At 33.8% G+C, this 25,320-nt stretch overlaps 2 protein-coding genes across 2 annotated transcripts; both read right to left on the bottom strand.

The window, feature by feature from the left end:
• Positions 1-757: 757 nt before the first annotated feature.
• On the bottom strand, positions 758-20,212 carry LOC135834487 (sex peptide receptor-related protein 2-like). Its single transcript, XM_065348371.1, has 2 exons — positions 19,298-20,212; positions 758-1,784 (listed from the first exon to the last, which is right to left on the bottom strand). The coding sequence occupies exons 1-2, from the start codon at positions 19,942-19,944 to the stop codon at positions 1,352-1,354; spliced, it is 1,080 nt and encodes a 359-aa protein (XP_065204443.1). The 5' UTR covers positions 19,945-20,212; the 3' UTR covers positions 758-1,351.
• A 1,463-nt stretch (positions 20,213-21,675) lies between these two features.
• On the bottom strand, positions 21,676-24,861 carry LOC135837747 (G-protein coupled receptor dmsr-1-like). Its single transcript, XM_065353129.1, has 2 exons — positions 23,953-24,861; positions 21,676-23,434 (listed from the first exon to the last, which is right to left on the bottom strand). The coding sequence occupies exons 1-2, from the start codon at positions 24,609-24,611 to the stop codon at positions 23,005-23,007; spliced, it is 1,089 nt and encodes a 362-aa protein (XP_065209201.1). The 5' UTR covers positions 24,612-24,861; the 3' UTR covers positions 21,676-23,004.
• Between the last annotated feature and the right edge of the window lie 459 nt (positions 24,862-25,320).

Below are 25,320 nucleotides of genomic sequence, written 5' to 3'. Positions count from 1 at the left end.
CTTGGTTTTTTCTAAAATTTGAAACATTTTTCGCTTTTTATCAGAACTGCTAAAAATTTTTTTTTCTTACCTACCAAAAATAATTACTGCTGTAAAATTCCCGCCTTTTGCTGAAGTTGTTGTGGTCTCACGTTCAGAAATAGCATCAAATGCTCGCCATTTTTCAAAATCGTCTCAAAGATTAGCCAGAAATTGTTTCTTCTTTGCAAACAATTTCCAAAAATGATGACCTTTTTCTCGAGGCATTGCTTGAAAGTCTCCCTTTTTTACCATGAGTTGCTTACAATTTTCACTTTTTTTGCCAAAAAGTAGCAAAATAGTCTCACGTTCACTTTTTGCAAAAGTATACGTCTAAAATATCCTGCGATCGGGTTAGTTTTGTCATTAGATTTTCATTGGAATGTTTTTTTTTTTTTTTTTTTGATTTAATTCAATTGAAAAATTCTGCTTTTCCCTCGTTTTGTTACTTTTTTGGTTAATTTTTGATATTTTGAAACCTTTTTGGAAAGAATGGAGCACAAGCCCTGCCATCTGCTATCCTTTTTCCGCAATATTACCTACCTACTGAAAAAAATAATGATAATAATAAAAAAAAAGTACCCAAGTTTTACACACAAGAAGAATATAAAGAAACAATGCCATATTTCCTTTCGAAAAACATCAAATTTAATTTTTAAATATTTACAAAATTATAATGATAAAATCTGTTACTAAGTATACCAACCTACAATTTTTGAAGCCGTAATTTCAATTTTTGAAACACCAGTATGGTAAGTAACAAAACTTCAGATTTATAAAAAAAATTCAAATTGAAAATGAACATTTCCAGCTTAATTTATGAATAACAATATTCATTTCTCATAATATTTCGCTTTAAAAATAGATCCCATAAGATAAAATCGATAATTGCTTAAGAAATTGTTCAAAATAACATCTGGTTGATTCGTTGGAAACATTTGGGTGTGGCGAGGGGGGAGATTAGGAGTAAAAATCTGGGAAAATTTTATTTCACTCCTCCTCCCACGACACTTTGCTTTGTCACGCCTCTCTTTGTACAGATTAAAGTTTTTTTTGTTACCTTTTTTTTACATTAAAAACTTTTTTAGTCTTTTTTTTGGTTATTTCTTAGTTACTTTTTGATTACTTTTTCTAGCTTTTTGGGTTACTGAAGTCACTTTTTTTGAGAAAAATTTGAGTACAATCCCTGTGTCAACCTTTCGAGACCTTTTTTGCCGGAAAAGCCATCAAAGGTCGAATTGCCTATTGAATTTTTATACTTTTTGTCTGAAATCTCCTCAACAATTTGATATAATTTACCTACGTGGATTATAGATAATACTACATATTGATGTTAAACTTCAGAAGTTTTCCATCCTGAATCTGTTTTTACGGTATCACCCGAAGCAAGAGGCGCATGTCTTTGATGAGAAATGCTAGTACGCGGGTTACGACTGAACAAGGATTTGAATGTGGTTCTAAATTGCAGGCTTAGAGTGTAGTATACTATAAATGTGATGGATACATTAATATTAGTTATTGTTCCAAATATCCACACCAATGAATAGTAACATGTGTTCCAATCATCTTCATTAATCGTTGCCAGTAACCATAGCATCCCTCTTGGAAATTCGGTCATGAAATATAATGCCGCAACTGCCAATAATATCGCTGTCGATGTATTGGTTTGTTGTCTAATTTTGGCGTTTTTCATGTAACTTCGGGTGCTCGCGGCTGAAGTTAATTTTTCGCGACGAGTTTTTCTGGCCAACAAGGTAATGGCGATTCTGAAAATCCGAAAAGAAAAATAAAGTCAATTCATGACTCGTACATGGCTTTAATGGCAAGGTGTCCAATTATTGACCACCTTATTTGTTTTTTGAATAGTTCTGTTACAAATTCAATTAGAGAAGTCGGCAATATCTCAAAATGAATCCCCAACTCTATAAAGCCTCAATTCGCCGAGCCCAAAATGTCGCGTTGGTGCAAATCTGCGGTGTTCGCGTTTTTAATGGGATTACTGCGGTACTTTTTTTTGTAAATATTCGTTCTAAAAATAAATTTTGTGCTGATTTCAATGTCACAATTGAATCAGTGAGAACAGAAAGGGGCTAAGTCCATTTTCGCACTTTTCAGGAATAACAAAAAACTGATTTATTTGAAAATCAAAAATTTTTGGTAAACATGCTTAAGGTCATTGAAAGAGGACCCCAAGACACAATTTTTAGCTCTGTTTAGAAAAAAAATATTCACGTGCGCCGGCGCTGTTGCTGCCTAAACAAACAGGACTTGGACCCTTTCAGCACCCAATCGACAAAATTTCTTTTGAAATTGCTCGGGCACGAATCGGGCTTGATTCTACATCTAAGCAGTACATCACTTAGACTGCTATCTCGATTGAATTGACCAAAAACCGCTTGAGGTGTGAAACTTTTCGCCGAAGTTGTTAATTTTTTTGTCTTTTTTCAGTACATAGATGAACTTGAATTTCAAAAAATGGTCTTCTCGAAAATGTTACTTATTTTTCAAGGAATTCAAAAAATTTAACAAAAAAGTCATCAATGCAGACCCGGCTCTTTTCTGCACCCAAATACCATTTTCCTGGAAGTTTTGCAGAAATCTGACATCACCAGTCGATCCGCCGTATTTCAAAACTCACATATCCGTGAAAAAAAAATTTCCAAAATTGAGACTTCCCAGCTGGCAAAGAATTAGCTGCGCTACTAGTAGCGTATGGTAGCACCGCTACTATTACTAACACATTCACAAATTTTCAAGTAAAATACGTTATTACTTGCACTGTTGTAGTATGAGAAGTGGCGGTGAAATTGGTAGTATATAGCTGTGCTCACTACCATGGCGTAATATGTCATGCTACCACTGCACTACTAGCAGTGCAGCTATCTCTGCTGCTATTCACCCAGCTAGAAGCGCTGTTGCTTAAGCGCTGCTAATCACGCTGCTAGCGGCAACAATGGGTGCGTTTAGCAGCACTCACCATCAAAGAAAAAAAAGACTCGCTACGGAAGCGCAACTAGTAGTGCAGCTGTCTATGCTTCCACTCACGCTATGGTAGTGAATGCCGCTTTGCGCTACCAATCACCCAGCTAGAAGCGCGAATAGAAGCGTACAGCGGCATCGCCCCTCTAAATAATTTAGCGGCATCTGCAGTAGTGCAGCTAGTAGTGCAGCTAACTGCACTTCCATTCACGCTACTGCCGACAAATTCCTTTTAGTTGGACACTTGGACTGTTCACGATCGCGAAGGAGTAAATCACAAAGGCCCCCCCTTTCCCCTCCATTTGACTTCCTGTTACTCACCCTAATAATGGAATTCTATTCAGTTTTTTTTTAAACCTATGTTTGTAAGATACAAACACGTAGACAGACAACAGACTGTGTCTTTTTCAGATTTTGTTGAAATGCTTACATTAGTATTAGTACATAACACATAGGTATACGTAGGTACATAAACGTGGATGAGCATTGGCAAGCTATTGAAAACATGTGCAGGTAACAATGCGTTGAAATCACATTGTTTTCAGTCAGGTAGGGTATTGTACACTATACAGGTATATTGCAAAGATTTATTCGACGATTTTTGGAAGAAGACTTTGAAAATACCTATACCTACTACTGAGAAAATTTCAGATGAAAAAAATTGCAGTGTCATTGGCCTACATGTAAAATTAAAATATCAGCAAATGATTTTTTTTTATTGCATGAGTGAAATGTTCGTTGATGTTAGTCTGAGTGTAACACTGGATATCAAAAATCATCAAATTTTCTGGACCGAATCCTCAAAAAAGTAGAATGAAGCATTTAAAAATCAAAAATATAAATTTGTGTACAGTAAACTTTGAACAATAATCTGTCTGATAAAGTTATTATTTTTTTAACCTAATGTTGAAGGCAATATTGAAAAGTGAAAACTATTTCTATATAGGCTTTCAAAAATACCAAGGATCACTTAAAACTGATATTTTTTGTAACGAACTTTTCAGCTTTAGTCCTCATTTTACTTAGACCAATTCACTTTTCTATTCCAAAATTAATTTTTTTTGAAAATTACGTATTGTTCAAATTTTTAAAACCTGTATCTAAATCAGCCAAATTAAATTTTTACACCTAAAATGATGCAGTTTCAGTTTTTGAATTGATATAAATTTTTAAAAATGTTGCCCTTGCTTCGCTTATGCCAATGTTGCTTTTCTATTTCAAAATTGAAATTTTTTAGAAAATGCAGCTAAAACAAATAATTTTTAATTCCTCAAACTAGCGATTAACTATCACGAGATTTCGCTCTTGCTTTGCTTCTGATAGTTTACTTTTCGTTTTGACAATTGAAATTTTTATTGAATCTTTGAATTTTTACAAAATTTCATCAAACGGAGATGGAAAGTCGAAATTCATTCTGCAAACTAATTTCAATACGCTACGAAGTCGACTGCTGGTGGATTTCAAGTTGTTTTGGAGCCTCCAGTGACTTTTTGAAAGGTCGTATGGAGTTTTTTGGAAAATTGAAATTTCCAAAAAGTAGCTTTCCATCTCCATAGATGCTGAAGTCGTCTTCAGAGAGTGTTAAAATTGGAGTGTGGAGTAAATTTCAGCTTTTCATCTCCATTTGATGAAATGTTGTAAAAATTCAAAATTTAAAAAATCTAGTGGAGGCTCCAGAATTTTTGAAAAATCGCTGGAGGCTCCAAAACGATTTGAAATTTACCTGCAGTACTTTGTAGCGCATTGAAATTAGTTTGCAGGAAAAATTTCTGCTTTCCAACTCCATTTTGATGAAATTTTGTGGAAATTTTGATTTCAAACATTTTCTGGAGGCTCCAAAACTGCTCAAAACGGTTTGAAACAGTTTCCAATCGATTTGGCATGTCGAAAATATGGTATATTCCAAATTTTAGCTTTCTTGGTCAGTTAGGTAAAATTTTGATTTTTCCCCTCATTTTTGGCCTGCATTTGATTTTTAAAAATTCACCAAAAATCGAAAAATGCACTTTAGCACTTGAAATTTTGACAGGTGAAAAATTTTTGCCTGATCTTTCGATCTACCTTTGAAAGGTTTAAAAAATTTTGTGCAAGGCCTATGTTGGAACGCAAAATCTGCGATTTCGGCTGATCTGTCAATCAAACTGTCCCCCATTTTGTAAGTAGGGCCACTTTTTTTTTAGTACAAGGGCTAGAAATGTTCCTCAGAACTTCCCCTTTAAGAAAAAAGTTGTCCCAAAGGATCGACCGGGGGGAGGGGGTGCAATAATTCTTGAGCGGGCTCCCCGACGTGCAAGATAAGTACTGAGGTACAAACTTGAATGCTAAATTTTAGATTTACGAATTTTCATCGTAATTATTCTGATCTCGTTTTCGCACTTTACTATTCCGATAATTCAACATTTTTTTTAAAAAGTTACCAAGATTTATTCATTTTTTCATTTTTTTCAAATTCGTTCATTTTTTTTAGTTTTTATGGAAATTTTTTGATAATTTCGAAATTTTCTTTGGGGGGACGGTGTCCCCCTAAGTCCCCCCACAAAAAAAGCCCTGTGTATGAGAACTAAACTTGCATTTACCTTCATTCTTATTTTGTAACCATGTTTCGAGCCTACAAGCACTCATATCGCAAGCATAAATGAATATACTGCCTTTACTGTCCATCTTGCAGACAGGTCTTCGTAGCTAAATGGTTAGGAATAGGTAGTTAGGAACGAAAGGTCGCAGGTTCGAATCCCCCCTCAGGCATAGGAAATTTTCAGTGTAGAAAAAAATCCCTAATAATAGGCCTAGATGAGAGGATCCTGAAATAGGCCCTATAAATGCGATTAGAACTGTCCTACTATTTTTTAAAAATATTTGAAATTAAATTATTATAATAATTATTTTACACCAGCAACGCGCAGCATACACCTATAGTAATGCGTACAGCAGCGCGCATAGTAGCACCATGGTAGCGCATATGGTAATCGCTATAATAGCACATATAGCAGCGCTATGGTAGCACAAAGAGGAGTACATTTATATTAGCGCTATGGTAGCATGAACAGCAGTGCATAGCAGCACTATGGCTGTATACATAGGAGCACTATGGGAGTGCAAGATAAATGTATAGAGAATGCGGATACTTTTTAACCTTTGGTAGTGCACACCCTTACGTGCCACTAGTGGTACACCTAGTAGCGTATGGTAGCGTAAATGGGTGCAAAACATAGCAGCACAGCTATGAAACCAGTTCGCGCGCTGCTATCCATGCTTCCGCAGCATGATTAGCAGCATTTCTTACAAATTAGCAGCACTTTGCCAGCTGGGTTGGTCCCTTTCTGTTCTCACCGATTCAATTGGGTTTGCGAATCGATTTGAGTGAGTAGTGAGTCATTTTTGACCAAAATTCATGATAAGAATGTCACATACTTAACAGGTGGTCGGAATTAGAGCATTCGTGATCATGAATTTTATATATATATACTGTCTTAGAGTACATTGCGAGATCCGACATATACACAGGCATTACGAGATCCACCCCAAAAAATTTCGAAAAATGCTAAAAACTCAAATAATAACCCTAGAACTTCGTTCGAACGCACGTTCCAGTGTGTAATCAGTGCCTTTCTATGCATTGCCGCCATCAATTTCGCGATCCGCATAAACCGAGATCCACTAACGGCCCGAACGTGATTTGGGGGTGGATCTCGCAAGATGCGTCGTTTATCTATTTTCAAAAATTGTATATAAGTATATAAATAGTAGGTAAAACGAGATCCGGCTGAAAATGGGTGTACAGGGTCCCCCGGATCTTGCGAGTACCGTGGCATATGAAAGAACTTGCGAGATCCGGCAAAAGGATCTCAGGATCTCGCAATGCCCGATTTTATATAAAACGGATCTCGTAATGTATGGTTTTTACATGTATATATATATATATATATATATATTTGCTCGCGACCAGACATGTCAACTATGCATGGCATATAAGCTGAAAAGTGAACAAAATTTTAAAATTGGCATAATTTCTGTTCTAAATCACTTACCAAAATTTTATTTGCAGATTCAATCTAATATTTAAAAAATTTATGTGTTGAAAAAAGTATTCAGATTTTTAGGCTAAATTTTGAAGAAAAATTTTGGAAATGGAGTTGAAATAATTTGAATTTAAAAAAAGTTAAGACACCACAAGAAAGCTTGGACACCATAAAAATTTTTGATGTTTTTAATTTTTCCATGGGCCAATAAAATACTGAAAAATTTCAAGTCAAATTTGTTGTCATGTACACTCAGGATCGATGTATTTGCATACATATCCACCAGCGCATCACATTCTACTTACTACAAATTGACTGTAGACCCTGCGTTCATCCTCGCACCTTGATTTCTAAGCCATGCGCCCTCTGGTGGAAGTTTCTGAAAACTCATAGTTGACTTGTATAGTAAAATTAACCCATGACTTGTCAACTATAGTTGACAAGTAGGTCAGTCCACTTGTATAGTAAAATTAACCCATTGATTAGTTTACAAGTCTGGATACTAATACCTATATATATATAATTAATATTATTATAAATAATTATAATTTAACATTTAATTTATTTATAAAAATATATATTAATTTTAATAATTTATTTAATTATATATAAAAAAAAAAAAAAAAAAAAAACATTTATAATAATATTTAAATTTATTAGATTCGTCTTTAATTATATATGTAAATTTAGTGCAAAACGAGATCATAAATACATATACATAGTGCAAAACGAGATCACCGACTCATTTTTGGTGATCTCGGTTTTTTTTAGATAGTGCACGTTAATAACGAGATCACCTACTACCTCCGTGCAAAGTTTCAGCTATGATCTCGTTTTTAGCGTGAATCGTCTACGGATATACATTTGTAGTTGAGTCGGATGTTCACTCGCAGCGCCGCGGTCGTGTCGTCGTATATTTCGCGGGATACGCGTCGCGCTATAACCGAGATCACATTATTTGACAACGTTGCTTGCGTACCAATGCGGTTGTTTTTATTGTAGGTACGTGAGATTTTTTTATAAGATGTTCGCCATCGGCTGTTCACAATTTAATTAGCGTTGAATTTTATTTTCGCATGTTAGGAAAGATTTCAGTGAAAGTTCTTAGTGCAGAAGTTCATAATCTGATTTTTGTGAATTTTTGAAAATCAAATTTGATCAAAAGATCGAAACAAATTAAAATTTTTCCAAAGCCAATTTCTGAAGGTTGAAATTTCGAAAAAAATAAAAGGTTCCCCCAAATAAAAATTGTGTAAACACCCTGAGACCACATTCAACTTTTGAATACCAAAATTGAAGCTTTCGGAATGTTTTTTGTCAGTTTCAAGCAGTAATTTTTGAAATGAAAAGTTCTATTAGGAAGTTTCCATCTTAGAAATTGTTTTTTCCCTAGTTTCAAGGGGTGCGATTTCCAATAAGCGAAGTTGAAATGGTAAGTATTTTGTAGCCTCAAAATTGAAGAAAAAAAAAGTTAACCAAAAAGTAACGGAAAATTCGATTGGAAAATCCCAACTTTGGAAATCATTTTTTCTAGGAAGTACTCATAATGAATTTTCTTAGCATTTTGGTACAATTTCGGTCAAGTGCATTTGAAATGGCTTTTCTCAGGTCCAACATTTTCAAAAAATTATCCAAAAATATCCGAAAAATGTGATTGGCACACATGAATTTTGGTAATTGTTTTTTCTGCCATAGTATTATTTTTCTTGCGTTTCATGGGATTTTCTGCAGGCACATGCGCTTGAAATGGTATTCTTTGACCGCAATTTTTTTCTTAATAACCGGAAAAGGTTTGAAAAATTTAAATGTACAGCTTTAACGTTTTTAGAACATAATTTTCCCAGCTTTTTTAACTGCAATTTCCAGTACTCTCATTTGAAATGATAATTGTTGCTATAAAGATATCGCAAACTGGCCCAAAATTTTCGAACGAAACTAGTAGAGTACTATGCAAAGATACTATCTAGCTAAAGTTTCAAGCGCTGGAGTGCATTTTTTGATTTTTGGTAAATTTTAAAAAAAAACAAATTTGCCTCAAAAAATCAAAATTTTACCGACGTAGAAAGCTGAATATCGGCGTGATTCTATTCTATGTACTTTTGAACATCTGAATTGATCGGAAATGGGTTCAAATCGTTTTGAGCAGTTCTGGTCTCTCCAGCAGATTTTTGACAGCTAAGATTTACTCAAAATTTTGCCAGGAGATGTTGAATAGCTAAGTAGGTACGTACCAGGTACCCCAATTTCAACATGTTGAGTCGACCGCAAGTGGTGTAAAACCATTATGGAACCTTCAGCGCCGTTTTGGAAACTCCAGCATTTTAAAAAACGCCAAAAAGTGTGTTCAAAGTATCTTTGCCAAGTACACTCACGATGATGACCAACTTCACAAATTACATACCCTTTTTTCCAAAATCGGTTTGTGCTAGTTTGGAATCAAACCTTGTTAAGCAATTTCATACTTCATTGAAAAAAAGTGAAGAATTAAAAATTCCGTTGGAGGCCCTAAAATGACTAGAAATCACCTACAAGTTTTCAAATAGAAAATCGCTGTACAAAAATACACACAGAATTTGGAAAAATGGTGTAAAATCCGCCAAGCGGAAATTTGCAAACACCAATCGCGAGCATACGAGCTAAAGTTTATTTGTGGAGAGTTTACGGTGTTTTGTGGGACACTGAAATATCAACACGACCGCAGGCTTCAGAACAAGTTGACCATATTTTCGACATGCCAAATCGATTGGAAACTGTTTCAAACCGTTTTGAGCAGTTCTGGAGCCTCCAGCAGGTTTTGGAAACTCGAAATTTCCACAAAATTTCATCAAATGGAGTTGGATAGCCAAAATTTACTCTGCAAACTAATTTTGATACGCTACGAAGTCGCCTGCAGGTGGATTTCAAATCGTTTTGGAGCCTCCAGCGACTTTTTGAAAGGTCGTATGGCGTTTTTTGGAAAATTAAAATTTCCAAAAAGTAGCTAGAAGCTTCAAAACCATTTGAAACCACCATGTAGTCGACTTCATATCGTATTGAATTTAATTTGCGAAGTAAATTTCTGCCGAACTCCATTTGGTAAAATGTTGCGGGAATTTCAATTTTCAAAAAAAAATCTACTGGAGGCTCTAAAATGACTTGAACCCACTTCAGCTTTCCAACTCCATTTTGATGAAATTTTGTAGGAATTTCGAGTTTTAAAAGTCTGCTGGAGACTCTAGAACTGCTCAAAACGGTTTGAAACGGTTTCCAATCGATTTGGCATGTCGAAAATAGGGTATATCCCAAATTTCAGCCTTCTTGGTCTATTTGGTAAAATTTTGATTTTTCCCTCATTTTTGGACTAAATTTGATTTTCAAAAATTCACTAAAAATCGAAAAACGCACTTTGGCACTTGGGAACGCAAAATCTGCGATTTTGACTGATCTGTCAATCAAAATGGCCGCCATTTTGTAAGTAGGGCCACTTTTATTTTGATGACAAGGGCTAGAAATGTTCCTTAGAACTCCCCCTTTAAGAAAAATGTTGCCCCAGAAGATCGACGAGGGGGAGGTGTGATAGATCCTTAATCGGGCTCCCCGACTATATCAAATCATACTAAATATCAACTTTCTCAGTGAATTTGGATATGATTTTATTTTATTTTTGGCCCATACTTGGTTTTTAAAAATTCACCAAAAATTGAAAAATGCGCTTAGGCACCTAAAATTTTGGCTGGCAGGATAATATTTCATGCTTTTTCAAACTAGGTTTGTCTTGTGTAGAAATTTTATATCAGTTAGGATATCTGTCTTGTAAGGAACCCATGTTGAACTAGGAAGAATAATTTTCAAATTTGAAGCTGCTCAGTCAAATGTTTTGATAATCCCGGTGATTTTTTTTTTGAAAATTTTGAATCTAGAAATGCCATCTGGGCACTCGTCTCGAAAATTTCGACCAAAAAACACAAGAAAATTATATTACAGGAAGAAAAGACAATTTCCAAATTTAAAGCGGCTCTTTCGAAAACATTATGGGGCCCGAAAAAACATTTCGTTGTACATAACTGCCCAGATCGTAGAAAACAATTTCCAAAAGTTGAACCTGCCTAATCAATTTTTCAAATCTTTTACAGTGATTTTTTCTAGCAGCTAAAGGCTATAGAGAAATTTACCAAGTTGAGTTATGCAATTGAATTTTTTGATATTTTCTTTGGGTAATTTTTTGAACTTAGAAAATCGCATCGCAATGCTTGGAAAATCATTGCATGACAAAAAAAGAACGATTCCCAAACACAAAGCTTCCCAATCAAATTTTTAATTCGTTTTAGATAAGTTTTTGGAAAATTTTAGGTCATAAAAATGAGTTTTTCGAGTGTGAGTGTTGAAATTTACTTGCAAAAGACTACAAAAATTAACTACCTAGTAAAAAGGATTACCAAGAGTTAGATTCCCTACCTATAAAATAATCAAATTTTTCTTACAATTTTTGGATATTTCTTTGAAAATTGGCATCAAAAACTATCACTATGGGTGCACGTATAGGAAAATTATCATACGACAAAGAAACAACGATTCTTAAATTTCAGACCTCCTCAATCAAATTTTTCAAAAATTTGGGTCTGAAAATTCCATTTTGGGCGCTCTTGTCAGAAATTCCTTTTAAAATTTCAAAAAATTACATTCCACTATAAATGAACATTTTTTCATTTTTGATAACTTTTTTTAAAATTTCAGTCTGAAGTATCGCGTTTTAGAAGGATTCAAAAAAATTTATTGAGCAGCTTCAGCTTTACAAAATGCTTTTTCCAACTTGAAATATGATTTTTCAACTTCGGAGTAATGCCAAAAATTGAGTGTCAACTGAATTTCATTTTTGTACCTCAAAAGGAGGCGGAGTGGTGAAGTTTTAAAATTTTCAAATAAGTACAAAATCGAATAAATCGATGCACAAAAATACGTTTCGAACTGGAATAGGGTAAAGTCACCAGTAGTTGAACAGATTTTTGATACTTTTTGATAAAAAACAATCTACAGCTCAAGTTGATATTTTTTTGAAAACTTTGGTAAGTACATCTAAAAGAACACAGTTTTCCTTACATTTTGATTTGTGTTTCACATTCGTAAGTGCATTTTTGAGATTTTTACGATCATTTCAAAAAGTGTCCAAAAAACCCCAGTAATTGACACCCGGCTTATCGAGCATGAAAATGTGATTATGAATCAATCAAAAGTAGTTAGAAAGAAAGTGTATCTCATTAGCTTTCAAATGGTATAATAACCATCTCAAGATGTTCAAAATTGTTTGATGTAGAAAAATAATTCTAAACACTTTGCAAAATTTTCATGGTGAAAATAAAAGTTGATAAAACGCAAAAAGTATGACTGATAATCATCACCTAACTCACGGCCAATAATAAGCGAGGTATGAATTAATTTTTAGTGCAATCAGTGTTTTCAATAATCACACTGGGACACCAAAATGGCGATTTTTGTGACGTAGGTGTCAACTACTGGATCATGTCAACTACTGGTGACGTTACCCTACACTGATTTGAAAATAAAAAAAAAACGGGTACTTTATTGATTATGAAGGTCATTAACAAGCACCAGTTGCGAGCACGCAAGCTTAAGATTATTTGAACAAGTTTTACAGTGGTTTTTGGAAAATTGAAATTTCTAAAAAGTAGCTGGAAGCTTCAAAACCCCTTGAGATCACCTGCAGTACACTTCATATCGTATTGAAATTAATTTGCAGAGTAAATTTCGGCTTTCTAACTCCATTTGATAATATAATATGAAAATTGCAACTTTCAAAAATCTGCTGGAGACTTAAGGAATTTAAAAAAAGTTGCTGGAGGCTCCAAAATGACTTGAACCCTTCTGAAGTCGTCTACAGGGAGTAAAATTGTTGTTCCGAGTGAATTTCGACTTTCCATTTCCATTTGATGAAAATTTCAAATTTCAGAGATTCACTGGAGGCTCCAGTAATTGCTAAAAAGTCGCAAAAGGCTGCAAAAAACTTGAAATCCACCTGCAGTCGACCTTGTATCGTATTGAATTAGTTTGGCTTTCTAATTCCATTTTATGAAATTTTGTGGAAGTTCAAGTTTCAAAAATCTAGTGGAGGCTCCAGAACTATTTAAAATGGTTTGAAACAGTTTACAATCGTACAGCGCTAGGAAAATCACCATAAATTATTATAAAGCAAAGAAGGGACGATTTTCAAGCTTGAAGCTTCCCAAATTATTTGAATAAGTTTTTGGAAATTTTGTGTCTAAAAGTACCGTTTTAAGCACAAATTTTGGAAATGGCTTTTAAAAGGATGCTGCTTAATAACTTTTTTTTGAATCCTTTCAATTGGGTACAATTTCCAAAACGCACGCCCAAAAAATAAAATAATTTGGGCTTAATTAAAATTATGAAAAAATTATCCAAACAAACTGCAACTGCAAAATTTGATTTGGAAATTTCAACTTCAGAAATCGCTTTTTCTCGTAGTACACCTGCCAGCCCGCCTAATACAATTTTCTTAACATTGCTTCATAATTTCCGATAGAATTGTGTTTAAATTGTGCTTCTTATGTTAGGTTAAAATTTTCAAAAAGTATGCAATAACAGCCGAAAAATGTAACCGCGAGAAGATAAACATCGGAAATTCTCCTTTCTAGTTGCATGCAACTACTAACATTTTATATTACCAGAAGAAAAACAATTTTCAAATTTAAAGCAGCTCCTTCAATTTTTTTGGAAATCTTACAGACGATTTTTTTCCAAAATTACGGGCGCTGAAGAAACATTTTGTTGTATCATGACTATTGACTGTCCATGACTGTCGAAAACAGTTTCCAAAAGTTGAAGTTGCCTAATCGATTTTTCAAATCCTCTACAGCGGTTTTTTCGAGTGCCTGAAAGGGGAAAAATTTACTAGGTTGAGTTAGGCAACCGAATTTTTTAATATTTTTTTGGGGTAATTTTTGGAATATTTTACGCCCCCAAAAAATATCATTACCTGTGGGTAAACGCGTAAAAAATTGCATCACAATGCTCGAAAAATCATTGAACTTATGACAAAAAAAAGACGATTCTCAAAGTCAGAGCTCCCAATAAAATTTTTCATATGATTTTTGATAATTTTTTTGAAAATTTTAGACCATAAAAATAAAATTTCCGAGTGCAAGTGTTATAAATTGTTCGCAAAAAGCTACAAGAATGAGTTGGGTTATGTAATCAAATTTTCTTACCATTTTTGGATATTTTTTTTGAAAATGTTGGCCTCAAGAACTATCACTACGAGTGCACGTATAGAAAATTGAACCAAAACATTTGAGAAGTTATCATACGCCAAATAAACGACTATTTCTAAATTTAAAAACTCCTCAACCAAAATTTTCAGTCTTATTAAATAAATTTTTCAAAAGTGTTGGGTCTGTAAATGACATTTTGAGCAACGTGTTGGAAATTGCTTACCAAAAATCGCCAAAAAAATTACATTCTCACTATAAATAAAGCTCTTTAAAGGTAAAACTCTCCAGTAAAACTTTTCGGTGATTTTTGGATGAATTTTTCAAAACTCTAAGTACAAAAAATGCTATTCTGAGCGCACGTATTGGAAATTGCACACGAACAGCTGAGAGAATTGTATTATGACGAGGAAAAGCAATTTTCGAAGTTGATGTTACGTAATTAAATTTTTCACACAAATTTCAGCTTTTTTTCAGAAATTTGGGTACCAATATGCCATCAAAACGCTAGAAAAATTATAACCTGGCGGGAAAAATAAAGGGTAGGTTATTCAATCAAATTTTTAAGTACTTTTTGAATACTTGTTTGAGAACCTCGCACCGATACTTTACATTTTTTGAGACTAAAGTTTTCAAAAAGTTGTCAGAGATATAGTTTGAAAGATTTGATTAGCTTGGTTTGGATTTGAAGATTGATCATCTTAGGCATTATTGTCATAAAATTATTTTCTTAGTGTGTGGACTGAAATTCTCCAAAACATGCGCTAAAACTGATTTAGGGCCAAAAATTTCAAAAATTATCCAAAAGCTACCAAAAAAATTTCAGGAAAATTTATAACTTTGGTAACAGCCTTTTCTGGTTATATTAATACCTACCTACATATCGTTTGTAGTGATTTGGTACCATTACTGATGCACAACCATGAAATGGTACCTATTTAACTAACCCTAAACCTACAAGAAAATAAATACAATATTCGGAGCTGCCCAATCAAATTTCGCGAACCTTTTCGAGAGATTTTTTGAAAATTGGGGTCAAAACATAACATTAGGTCGTACCTACACAACAATGCTCGGAAAATTGTTACCTATATGGCAAAGAAGAAAAAGATTCCCAAAGTTGAAGATTTCGAATCCAATTTACAAGTTTGAGGAAGCGAGGGCAAAAACGTTAGAAAATTCCTATTTCGAGAGGTAAAAAAGCTGTATTTTCTGTGTTTTTTTATGGAGAGGTTTAACCTCTTGAGGTGTCACACTCCGATTTGAACAGGACCATGATTTTTGGAAAGGGCATGGTCTGAATCCCCCAAAACCAAATTTTCAGCTGCCCAAATTCATTTTTCGATTTTTGGCGAATGTTTGAAAATTTAAAAATGACTGTTTTTGATGATTTATGCTTTTAAAAAAATACGTACCTACTTGATCAGTAAAAATGATCTGAATAAGCCCTAAAACTGATATTATAATTCCCCAAATCCAAATTTCGCCATTTCCAGCCATTCTGGAGTCTCCCTTGAAATTCCGATCTTACAAATTTCATTCTAAATTTGTTCCTTCACAAACCCGACAAATCGAAACGATTAACAAGAACGAGACGTTTTTTATCGAGTTCTTCAATGTACGAAAATACTCTTCTCTGATTGGGTAAAAATCAAAAAAGTTCGCAATAAGAGAATGATTTAGTAAATAAATCAAACATCGGTCAACATTCCAAGTGATCATTTTTTGATGATAAGCTGGATATCACACTTTTTTGAAAAATCATTAGTTGATTATTATTTTAGGTATAGTTTCATGATATTTTGTGATTGATTATCAAGGGTGATTCCATATTCCAAGTGATTATTCAACAGATGAATAATCAAATAGCTCATTCTTGATTCTGATTGGTCAAAAGCAAATATCAATCACACAGTACCGAAATCACGAAAAGAACTGAAATTAAAATTGCAGGGTTTTTGCAAAACAAAGGTTCCACTTCGCTTTCGAACGAGTTTCCAAAATCCAAAAAGGGAAATGTTGAAAAATACATGAAACAGCACAGTAGCCGTTGAAACTGAAACTCAGAAAGATTGAATGAGAAATTTTCATTTTTTGACCAATGAGAAGAACAGATTTCAGCTGGAGTTGAGACTCGAAGTATCTTTGCTTTAAATACTCGTCTCTGATTGGTCAAAAAAATCTTGTTACCTATTTAATTTTCTTTTTGATTTTGAAAGCACTATTAATTATAATGCATCAACCTAAAACATCTTTCAACAGAAATACTCATTTCTGATTGGTCAAAAAATAAAAATCGCGTTAAGGAATTTTCTTTTCGACTTTGAAAGCTACATCACAATATTTTCCGCGGTGAAAACACTTCAGCTCTTTCAAAAATTCTTGGAAATGCTTTCGATTCATATTTTTGGCTTTAACTTTTGAATCACCATTTATTCAGAGGTTGAACTCATGATTAATTTTCTTAATAGATCTTCAAACACAAATATTCGTTTTTCAATTGGTCAAAAACAAGTTTATCCACATTTGAGCCGATTTAGGGAGTGACTGCTCAAGAGTGGTTTTTTGATCAGCTTTTTTCATATTAAAAATACCTATCCAAAAAATCAAAAGTTTCCCGTTTTCGAGGAAATTTTTGAAATTTGCACGAATCGTATTTTCTCCAGAATTAACCCTCGAGGGTGAATTTCACTGTTTCGAGCCGTTTTTGGAGACTCCAGCGCAATTTTCTGAATTTTTCGTGTTTTATTATGTGATACTATTTTCAAAATCGGCTCGAATGTGGATAAACTCGTTAAACAGGTCGAGTTATGCCAAAGAAATCACACCAGGTACAAGTATAAGCAACGATTCTGCAATTTCAAACTTTCCAATCAAATATTTTGGTCATTTTTGGAATTTTTTTGAGTGTTGAGCCCAAAAAATACGATTTTGAACGCGCATATTCCAAATCAAGCACGAAATTCTAAAAACTTATAATATGACTGATACAAGCAAATTATGAAAACAAAGCACCGTAAACTGGGGTAACATTGAAATCGCGGGGTAACATTGAAGGGTGCGGTTTTTCATCATATTATGCTCCATGGCGGTGGAACTATGAAGTATGGAACAATTCTGACACCGGGAATGGATAGAGTACACTTTGGCGATTATTTTTCCTATGTTATCATTTTCAACTAGTGGTTCCAACACCAGTGAAAAAGCAAGCGAAAAAAAGTGCTGTTTTTATCAATTTTAATTAACATGAAAAGCTTGGTGTCTGGAATTTTGAATTTTCAAAGAACGAGTCAAGTGACATTATAGATGTGTTGGTACATCTCCCGACTATAAATTAGCGCATTTGTTCATGTGCCAAAGTTGTTCCCTGAGGAGTAAAAAAATAATATTTAAACTGGGGTAACTTTGAAGTCTATAAAAAAATCATGAAATTTTGGTAAAATTGGACAAAAATGCATGAAAATGCTTGTAAACTTGTTAAAAACGATGTGAACACTTGAAAAACTGCTCTGAAATCATTAAAAAATCATAAAATTTGGTCAAATTGGCCAAAATGCATGAAAAACGCCTGAAAACTAGAAAAATTCCAAATTAACATTTTGGAGCACTCTTTCATAAATTCAATTGTGAATATGGATCATTTTGTAAGTGCTTGACGCGTATAAAGTGACCAAAAAGTGAATACTCATGTTTTTGATAATTTTTGACCTTGATTGAAGCACATTTCAAGGGGTCTTCAAAGTTACCCCAAACGCTGGGTAACTTTGAAGGGCACTTCTTTTGGCTCTTGCGCTTGACAGGAAAAAGGTAGGCAACTTCTGTAACCGCCAAAACGTAGTGCTGACATAGCTTTATCAAAAGCACCACACACATTTCCCCTACCTCCGCCATTTATACCTCTAAACATAAAAAATACTGAAAAATCCTTCAATGTTACCCCAGTTTACGGCAACACTTTTGCCTTGGTTTTCAAAGATTTGTGCTCAAAATCAAAACGCTAGAAAATTTTACTATAACTAGAAAAAATTATTTCGAAACTTCAATTGATCGAATCGAATTTTTTGGACTTTTTTGGATGACTTTTTGAGAATTTGGGACACAAAAAAATTCGATTTTGAGCGCATGTATAGGAAATGGCACAAACACTCAGAACAATTGAAATAATTTCCAAAAATCCAAACTCACACAACATTTATTTAAAAAATTGTTCATCACGCTACTAAAATAATTCCAAACTCTTGAGAAATAAACCGCGACTAACAAAAATGTATCACTACTTATCATCATTAAGTACGGCAACAGCGCACTGATCTCGATCTATGCTGAATTTATATTCGAGAAAAGTATATATATCAATGGATCTCGGTTTCAACGCGGATCTTCTGATCTCGCTTTCAGCGTGTGCTATATAGTTTCAAAAAAATGCACAAATGTTCAAAAAAGGGACGGAAGTGCGGTCAATATTCCTCCAAATGACAAAAAAACTTGGAAGATTTCAACATACACGGATTGAACATATACATTATTGGGCTTCATGGAAGTGATCTCGTTTTGCACGTTGTATATGTGTGATCTCGGTTTGCTACAAATATGTCTATATATATATATAAATAAGTTTTTAATCTATTTATTAATATATTATAATATATTTTTATATTTAAATATTTTTAAATATAAATTATATTTTTATTTAATATTATATTAACTTTTATAATTATTAATAAAGTTAGTCAAAAATTACTCGTACCTACGTACCGATTCGCAAAACCCAACAGGCATTGAAATTACCACAAAATTTACTTTTAGAACAAAAATTTACGAAATGTGTAAGTACAGCAAGCATATTACAACTGCGAACACCATAGATTTTGGCTTTGTGGACTTCCGGATGGTCTTACCTTTTCGTTTTGTCTGCGAAAAATATGTCAGGAAATATCTCTATTTCAAATTATCCGTGTCATTACATTTAGAGCACCGGTCGATAATCGGGCACCTTACCTATACTATTATTGCTTCTTTTTGGCTATCTTAACTAAGTATGTACTTGTAAGTATTACTCACCTAGAAGTAAGTCCTACTAACACAACTGATGGTAATAATTTCACCGCTGCTACATAGACGATGTCTCGTATTAAGGTCATAATTGGATGTTGGTCGAATTTGGCTTTGTGATATGTTTTTCCGTTTATGGTGCTCGCTTTAATATCAAATGAGAAATGTTCTGGTATAGCATACAGAACACAACACACGACGTATCCAGTAATCACGACATTACGAGTGATTTTCTTGGTGCACCAATAACGTTCCTTCAACGGATGCACTACAGCTATGTATCTCCATGCAGCCAACTGCACTGTCAGAAATGCAGATATAAACTGAAACGTGGATGTTGTAATGTCGCTGTACCAAAAAACTATTGTCAGTGAGTAAGATTGTTGTCGGTCAAAACCACTTTTTGGTTGAATGAACATGCTCCAGTATTGTGCAGCGTTAGATAGTAACATTAAAAAATCGACAAAGGCCAAATGAGCAAGTATCTGGTTTGGCGGCGAATTCATAATTTTCCTTGTGAACACCAATACGTTGAGTAGGTTCAAAATCATCCCTATCAAACATATCGGTATGAAGATCTTTACAAGTATATTCTCTGCATAATAATCGCCAATTTCCTGAATTAAGACTCCACAATACGGTTCTTGGTTCGGCATTTTTGTTTTTTATAGACAAAAGGTAATTACTTGATGAATGATTGTAGGTATTTTGAATCGAACGTGAATTTTTCTTCAGATTAACGCATCCATTTCTTTGCTACTGGATAAAATTTTTCAAATAATTGTTATGGTATCCGTATAATGATCACTTTTCAAAATTTATCAAGTAAGTGGGTATACTCATTATCACGGATTTACTGGAAATTATGTGGGTAACTAATTCGGAACTATGATTTCTTTGTTTGGCACACTGTTAATTAGGCGCACGAAACTACGTTTGCAGTAAACCGTTATTCCGCGAACAATCTCGACCACTTACTGGTTCAGCTTTATCATTGTTATCCAAATTTTTATCGACAGGGACAGATTTTGAACATCACATTGTTGATTTTATCAAGAATCGTTCATTTAAAAACCGAGATTAATCCACATTTTCAATTTTTTGGAGGATATGAGAATATAAACTAGCTTCCGTTGCTAAATTTTCATATCAAGTAGGTATTTCAGGAATGCAGTTGATAATGTGTACCATTTTACGTACTCTCTAAATTTGAAACAGTCAATTTCACTGCTTAGCAGTCACGACATTTTGCCTTTTTAAAGCAGTAGTTTTTTTTACTGCAAAACAGTAAAAAATTACTGAATTGGTCAGTCAAAATGATTTTTTACTGACCAATTCAGTAATTTTTTACTGTTTTGCAGTAAAAAAAACTACTGCTTTAAAAAGGCAAAATGTCGTGACTGCTAAGCAGTGAAATTTGACTGCTTTAAATTTAGAGAGTAGTGTTGAAATTACTCGCCCAAAAAAGGCCTTAACTATGTTGAAAAAGTCGGGTGCTCAAAATGCGGACAGATGTGGTGCAATTAATCGTCGTATGCGATTGAATATCTACTCAAAAGAATGTGATGATCGGTGGTCCTAGAAAATGCGTGTCACGATCGATCGCAATGAACATTATGTTATTATTAACGAATTAACAATAAAGTGAATGATACTATTTTTTATCACACTTCAACTGAGAGTTTGTTTTCTCGTTTTGTTGGAAGTTACTTTTTTCAGCGATGTAAAATTTTAAAAAAATCATCTCAACAAAGTTTTGATTCTGCTCACTTTGGAAAAATCAAAAATGTGATATTTTTCGACCTCTTGAGGAAATCTTACAACTTTTTATTGATTCTTTAGTTTTTTTTGAAGTAGAAATTTCTGGGGCAAAATTGTCATTAGACAAGTGATGCAATAATCAGATGAATTTCCTTTGTACTCCTGTGTGATGTATTGACTTCGATTAATAGCCTAATAGGTGATTTGAGAAATAAAGCCAACAAATTAGTGGGTTTTTTTGAACAAAATTTTATATTTTTCGACAAGCACTGTAGACAGGGCACTCAACAAAAAAGGTATCTGAAGCGGTGAAAATTTTGAACCCAAACTAAATCATGAACATGTAAAATTATCCCATCACTCATCAGCCGGAATTCGGTCTTTGAGTCCGTGCATTTCTTGTATAATTTTTGGAGGACAAAGATCAAAAGACTGCGAAACAAGACGAAATTTTATCCAATTGAAGCAAAAAGCTGAAATTTGATGTTCTCTGTTACGTTTTGACCAATAATATGGCTAAAATCGACAATGTGTTGCTTTTTTCTAAAATTAAAAAAAAAATCGCTTTTCATCAAGTACAACTGCTGAAAAAGTTTTCGTTTTTTTTTAAATAAAAAATTACTAAAATCGATCTCTCTTTTTTGATAATAGGTACCAGTAAACGCTAAAAAGTTTCGCTACCTACATTGTCAAGAATTATTGCTGAAAAAATCCTGCTTTTCGCTGAAGTTCGTTACCTATAGTCTCACGTTCAGGTATACAAAAATTGCCTATAAGTCTCGTTTTTGTTAATGAATTTCTAAAAACTGTGGATGGTTTTTTTTCCAAAAAAAGGGGGCTCCCTCAAGTTGGTTTTAAGTCTCGTTTTTTTTTTGCCATGAGTTGCTAAAAATTCTCGTTTTTTGCCAAAAACTTGCGAAATATAAGTTCTGCTTTTTGTGAAAATTACCGATGTTACGATCAAGTTAGTTTAATCAGTAGATTTTTATTGGAACGTTTTGTTTCATATTTGTGTTTCTTTTTTTTTTTTTTTGATTCAATTCAATTGAATAGTTCTGTTCATTTGTGACGTTTTCTCTGCGTCGAAATGTTTTTCTCTCGCTTTGTTACTTTTTTGATTGCTTTTCGATACCTATTTGGAAACTTTTTTGGAAAAAAATGGATCACGAGCTCTGTCTCTACTCTCCTTTTTTTGCAATATTACTAAAATGAATCAGAAAAGGTACCCAAGTATACATATAACACACAGAAAGAATATAAAGACACAATTGTTTTCTCTTTATTTCAACTTTTGAAACACCAGTAAATTGATGAAACTATAAATTCATTGAAAAAATTCAAATTAAAAATCAACTTTTCGAATACATTGCCATGAGTTGGAATTTGTAAAAGAGCGACAACTACTTGTTACCTGGTGTTATAAATGGTCATACGAGACACCTATCTATTGAATAGCTCGACTCAAAAGTCACAATTTCCCACAAGGGTCCAAAAGGGAATAAATCAATAGAGTACCTGTAGGTAAAAGCAATCGATTCCATACCAAGTAGTAACGACGAAATACATGTACTTTCAACCGTTTTATTAACGAAATTAAGCAAATTATCCGAAGAGAAAACTTATTAACCGAAGAGACCACGACACATCCGTACCGCGGAGAAAAACGTAATAATAAAGTATTTGAACCGAATATCTGACAATGTTGCATACAACATTGTCCCATTACCCAATAGGAAGGGCGAATTACCAGCAGTGTGGCCATATCCCTGACCATTACAAATTTTCAAACTTATACTTCCTAACTTGCGTTAAGGCTTAACTTAATTTATGAAGAACAATATTTATTACCCATAATATTTCGCTTTAAAAATAGATCCATTACTTAAGAGAAAATCGATACATAATTGCTTAACTTTTACTTCATTATTATATTCTACGTGTGGAAATAACTTTTGCTAAACTTGATCAATTTTCGTACCTGCGGTAATTTTTTCGGTACTACCCGCAGCATCTGGATTACTTTCTTGATGAGAAACAATATTACAGTTGAACAAAGATTTAAACGCGATTCTGAATTGTTCACTGAGAGCGTAATACACGATGAATGTGACTGATGTATTAATGTTGGTTATCGTAATGAATATTTTCACTAGTGACTTGTAACATCGTGTCCTCGGCTTACCAAATTCATAAATTACCGACAGTAAACTTAAAATTCCTTTTGGAAATTCTGCAATGAAAAATAATGCCACCACAGCCAACAACATGGCGGTTGGCCTGTTCATTTGTTGTCTCACTTTGACGTTTCTCGTGTCACTTTGGACGCTTCCGGATTGAGTTAGTTGTTCGTGACGGGCTGTTCTTGCTAATAAGGTGACAATTATTCTAGAAAAAAAAACAAAAACAAAAAAAAAACAGTCAGCTGAGCTTGTACATAATGCTTTATTTGGATGGATATTTGAAAAAGTTCACTGCAGACTTTTATATTGAGTTGAAAGCCATTCAAAAGAAATTCTAGCTCTGGAGATGCCTCTGGGAAAAAAATGTGGGTTTTTGAAATTCGTAACTTTGACTTAGAATATTTTCTCAGTTTCAGCAATGATCTTTGAATGTTTTGGCTTAATTGGTTGGAAATATTTGAGGAGAGAAAATTTTCAAAACAAGAATTTAACCTAAAATAGCTCTAAGAAATTTGCAAATTTTTAAAAATGTGGTCTTGGATTCTGATGTCAATGACTTGTACAGGTTTGGTAATGGCTAGAGAAAAAAAAAACAATTTTTTCGAAAAAAAACTCTCTCTTTGAGAACCCATATCTCCCTCCCGTAGGCATCTCCACAGCCAAGAATTTTTCTAACTTGACTTTCAACTAAAAATGAACATCTTAATGGCTTGGATTACTCACCTAGAAGTAAGTCCTGCTACTACAATTGCTGGAAATAATCTGAACACCAGTGCGTGTGTCAGCATTATCATCGAGTACATTGTGCGATGTTTTCTGATTGAGACTTGGTAAGTAATTGTTTGATTTTTGTCTACTGTGAAAATATCGAACGACAAATGTCTCGGTATAGCGTATAAAACACAGCATGTTATGTATCCAGCGATCACCACATTCCGAGTAATTTTCTTATTACACCAATGACGTTCCTTCAACGGATACACTACAGCTACATATCTCCATGCTGTCAACTGTACTGTGAGGAATATCGATATAAAACTAAAGGTGGAAATGAAAATACCATTGTAGTTTCTGAATATCGCCCCCGCGTAAGTTTCAGTTACTGTTGTTGTGTTAAAATCGTGGTCAGCACTGCGAGTATAGACTGGCCATATGCTCGGAATACGAACTAGTAAGACTAGAAAATCCGCCAAGGCTACATGAGCAAATATCAGGTTCGGAGGCGAAATCATGGTTTTTCTCGTGAATACCAATACGTTAAGTAAATTGGAAATCACGCCTACAAAACATATCGGCAAATTGAAGTATTTGTATACGTTGTCTTCGAAATAATAGGCGATTTTGAGTAACGTGACAATACAGTATGGTGCTTTGGTTGACATCTTGGGGTTTTAAAGATAATATGTAGGTAATAGGCATAGGTAATCATTACTTGAAATATGATTGTGAACGCAACTCGTCCAGTTTCTTCGCAACGATGCACAGTTGAAGATTTCATTACTCTCGTGAATGCAAATCCATTGAAAATTATTCGAGTTTTTTTACAACTGTGGGTAATTTCCACATTCAACACGTATCTACGAGTACTAAACACGAAACTGTGTTTGCAGAAGAGCGTTACTTCGCGATCAGTCTCGGCCACGTACTGGTTCATGGCTACATTGGTGCTATAAGTAACTATTAATTTTTTGCTGCCAATACTAATTTCCGGTACATCAAATCATATTTTTCGTAATTTTTTTGTTTTTCCAAGATTTACGACGATATCCCAGGGAGTGACTAAAATGTAAAATCGAAATGATAAATATTCGAAGGTAGTGCCTTCGAGATTTGTTTTGATGGTGTTTTTGAATTTTATATCTACTGCAGTACTTAATAGTTTGTGATTTCCATTGGAAAAAACAATATCGTGTAATTTAGGAACTCCGCGACTCCCTACTAGGCTATGATTCATATTGACACGAAGACTATAACTCGAAACAAATCGTATATTATCGTAATTTCACCGAAATTAACAATTTTTTAATAATTTTTTTATAAGTAATTACAGTGGTTAGATTTTTTTGAATAGGAAAAAATTAATTATGGGTG

This window comes from Planococcus citri, chromosome 2 (genome assembly GCF_950023065.1).
Source record: "Planococcus citri chromosome 2, ihPlaCitr1.1, whole genome shotgun sequence".
Taxonomy (NCBI): domain Eukaryota; kingdom Metazoa; phylum Arthropoda; class Insecta; order Hemiptera; family Pseudococcidae; genus Planococcus; species Planococcus citri.
This window is presented reverse-complemented; position numbering and strand designations above follow the sequence as displayed.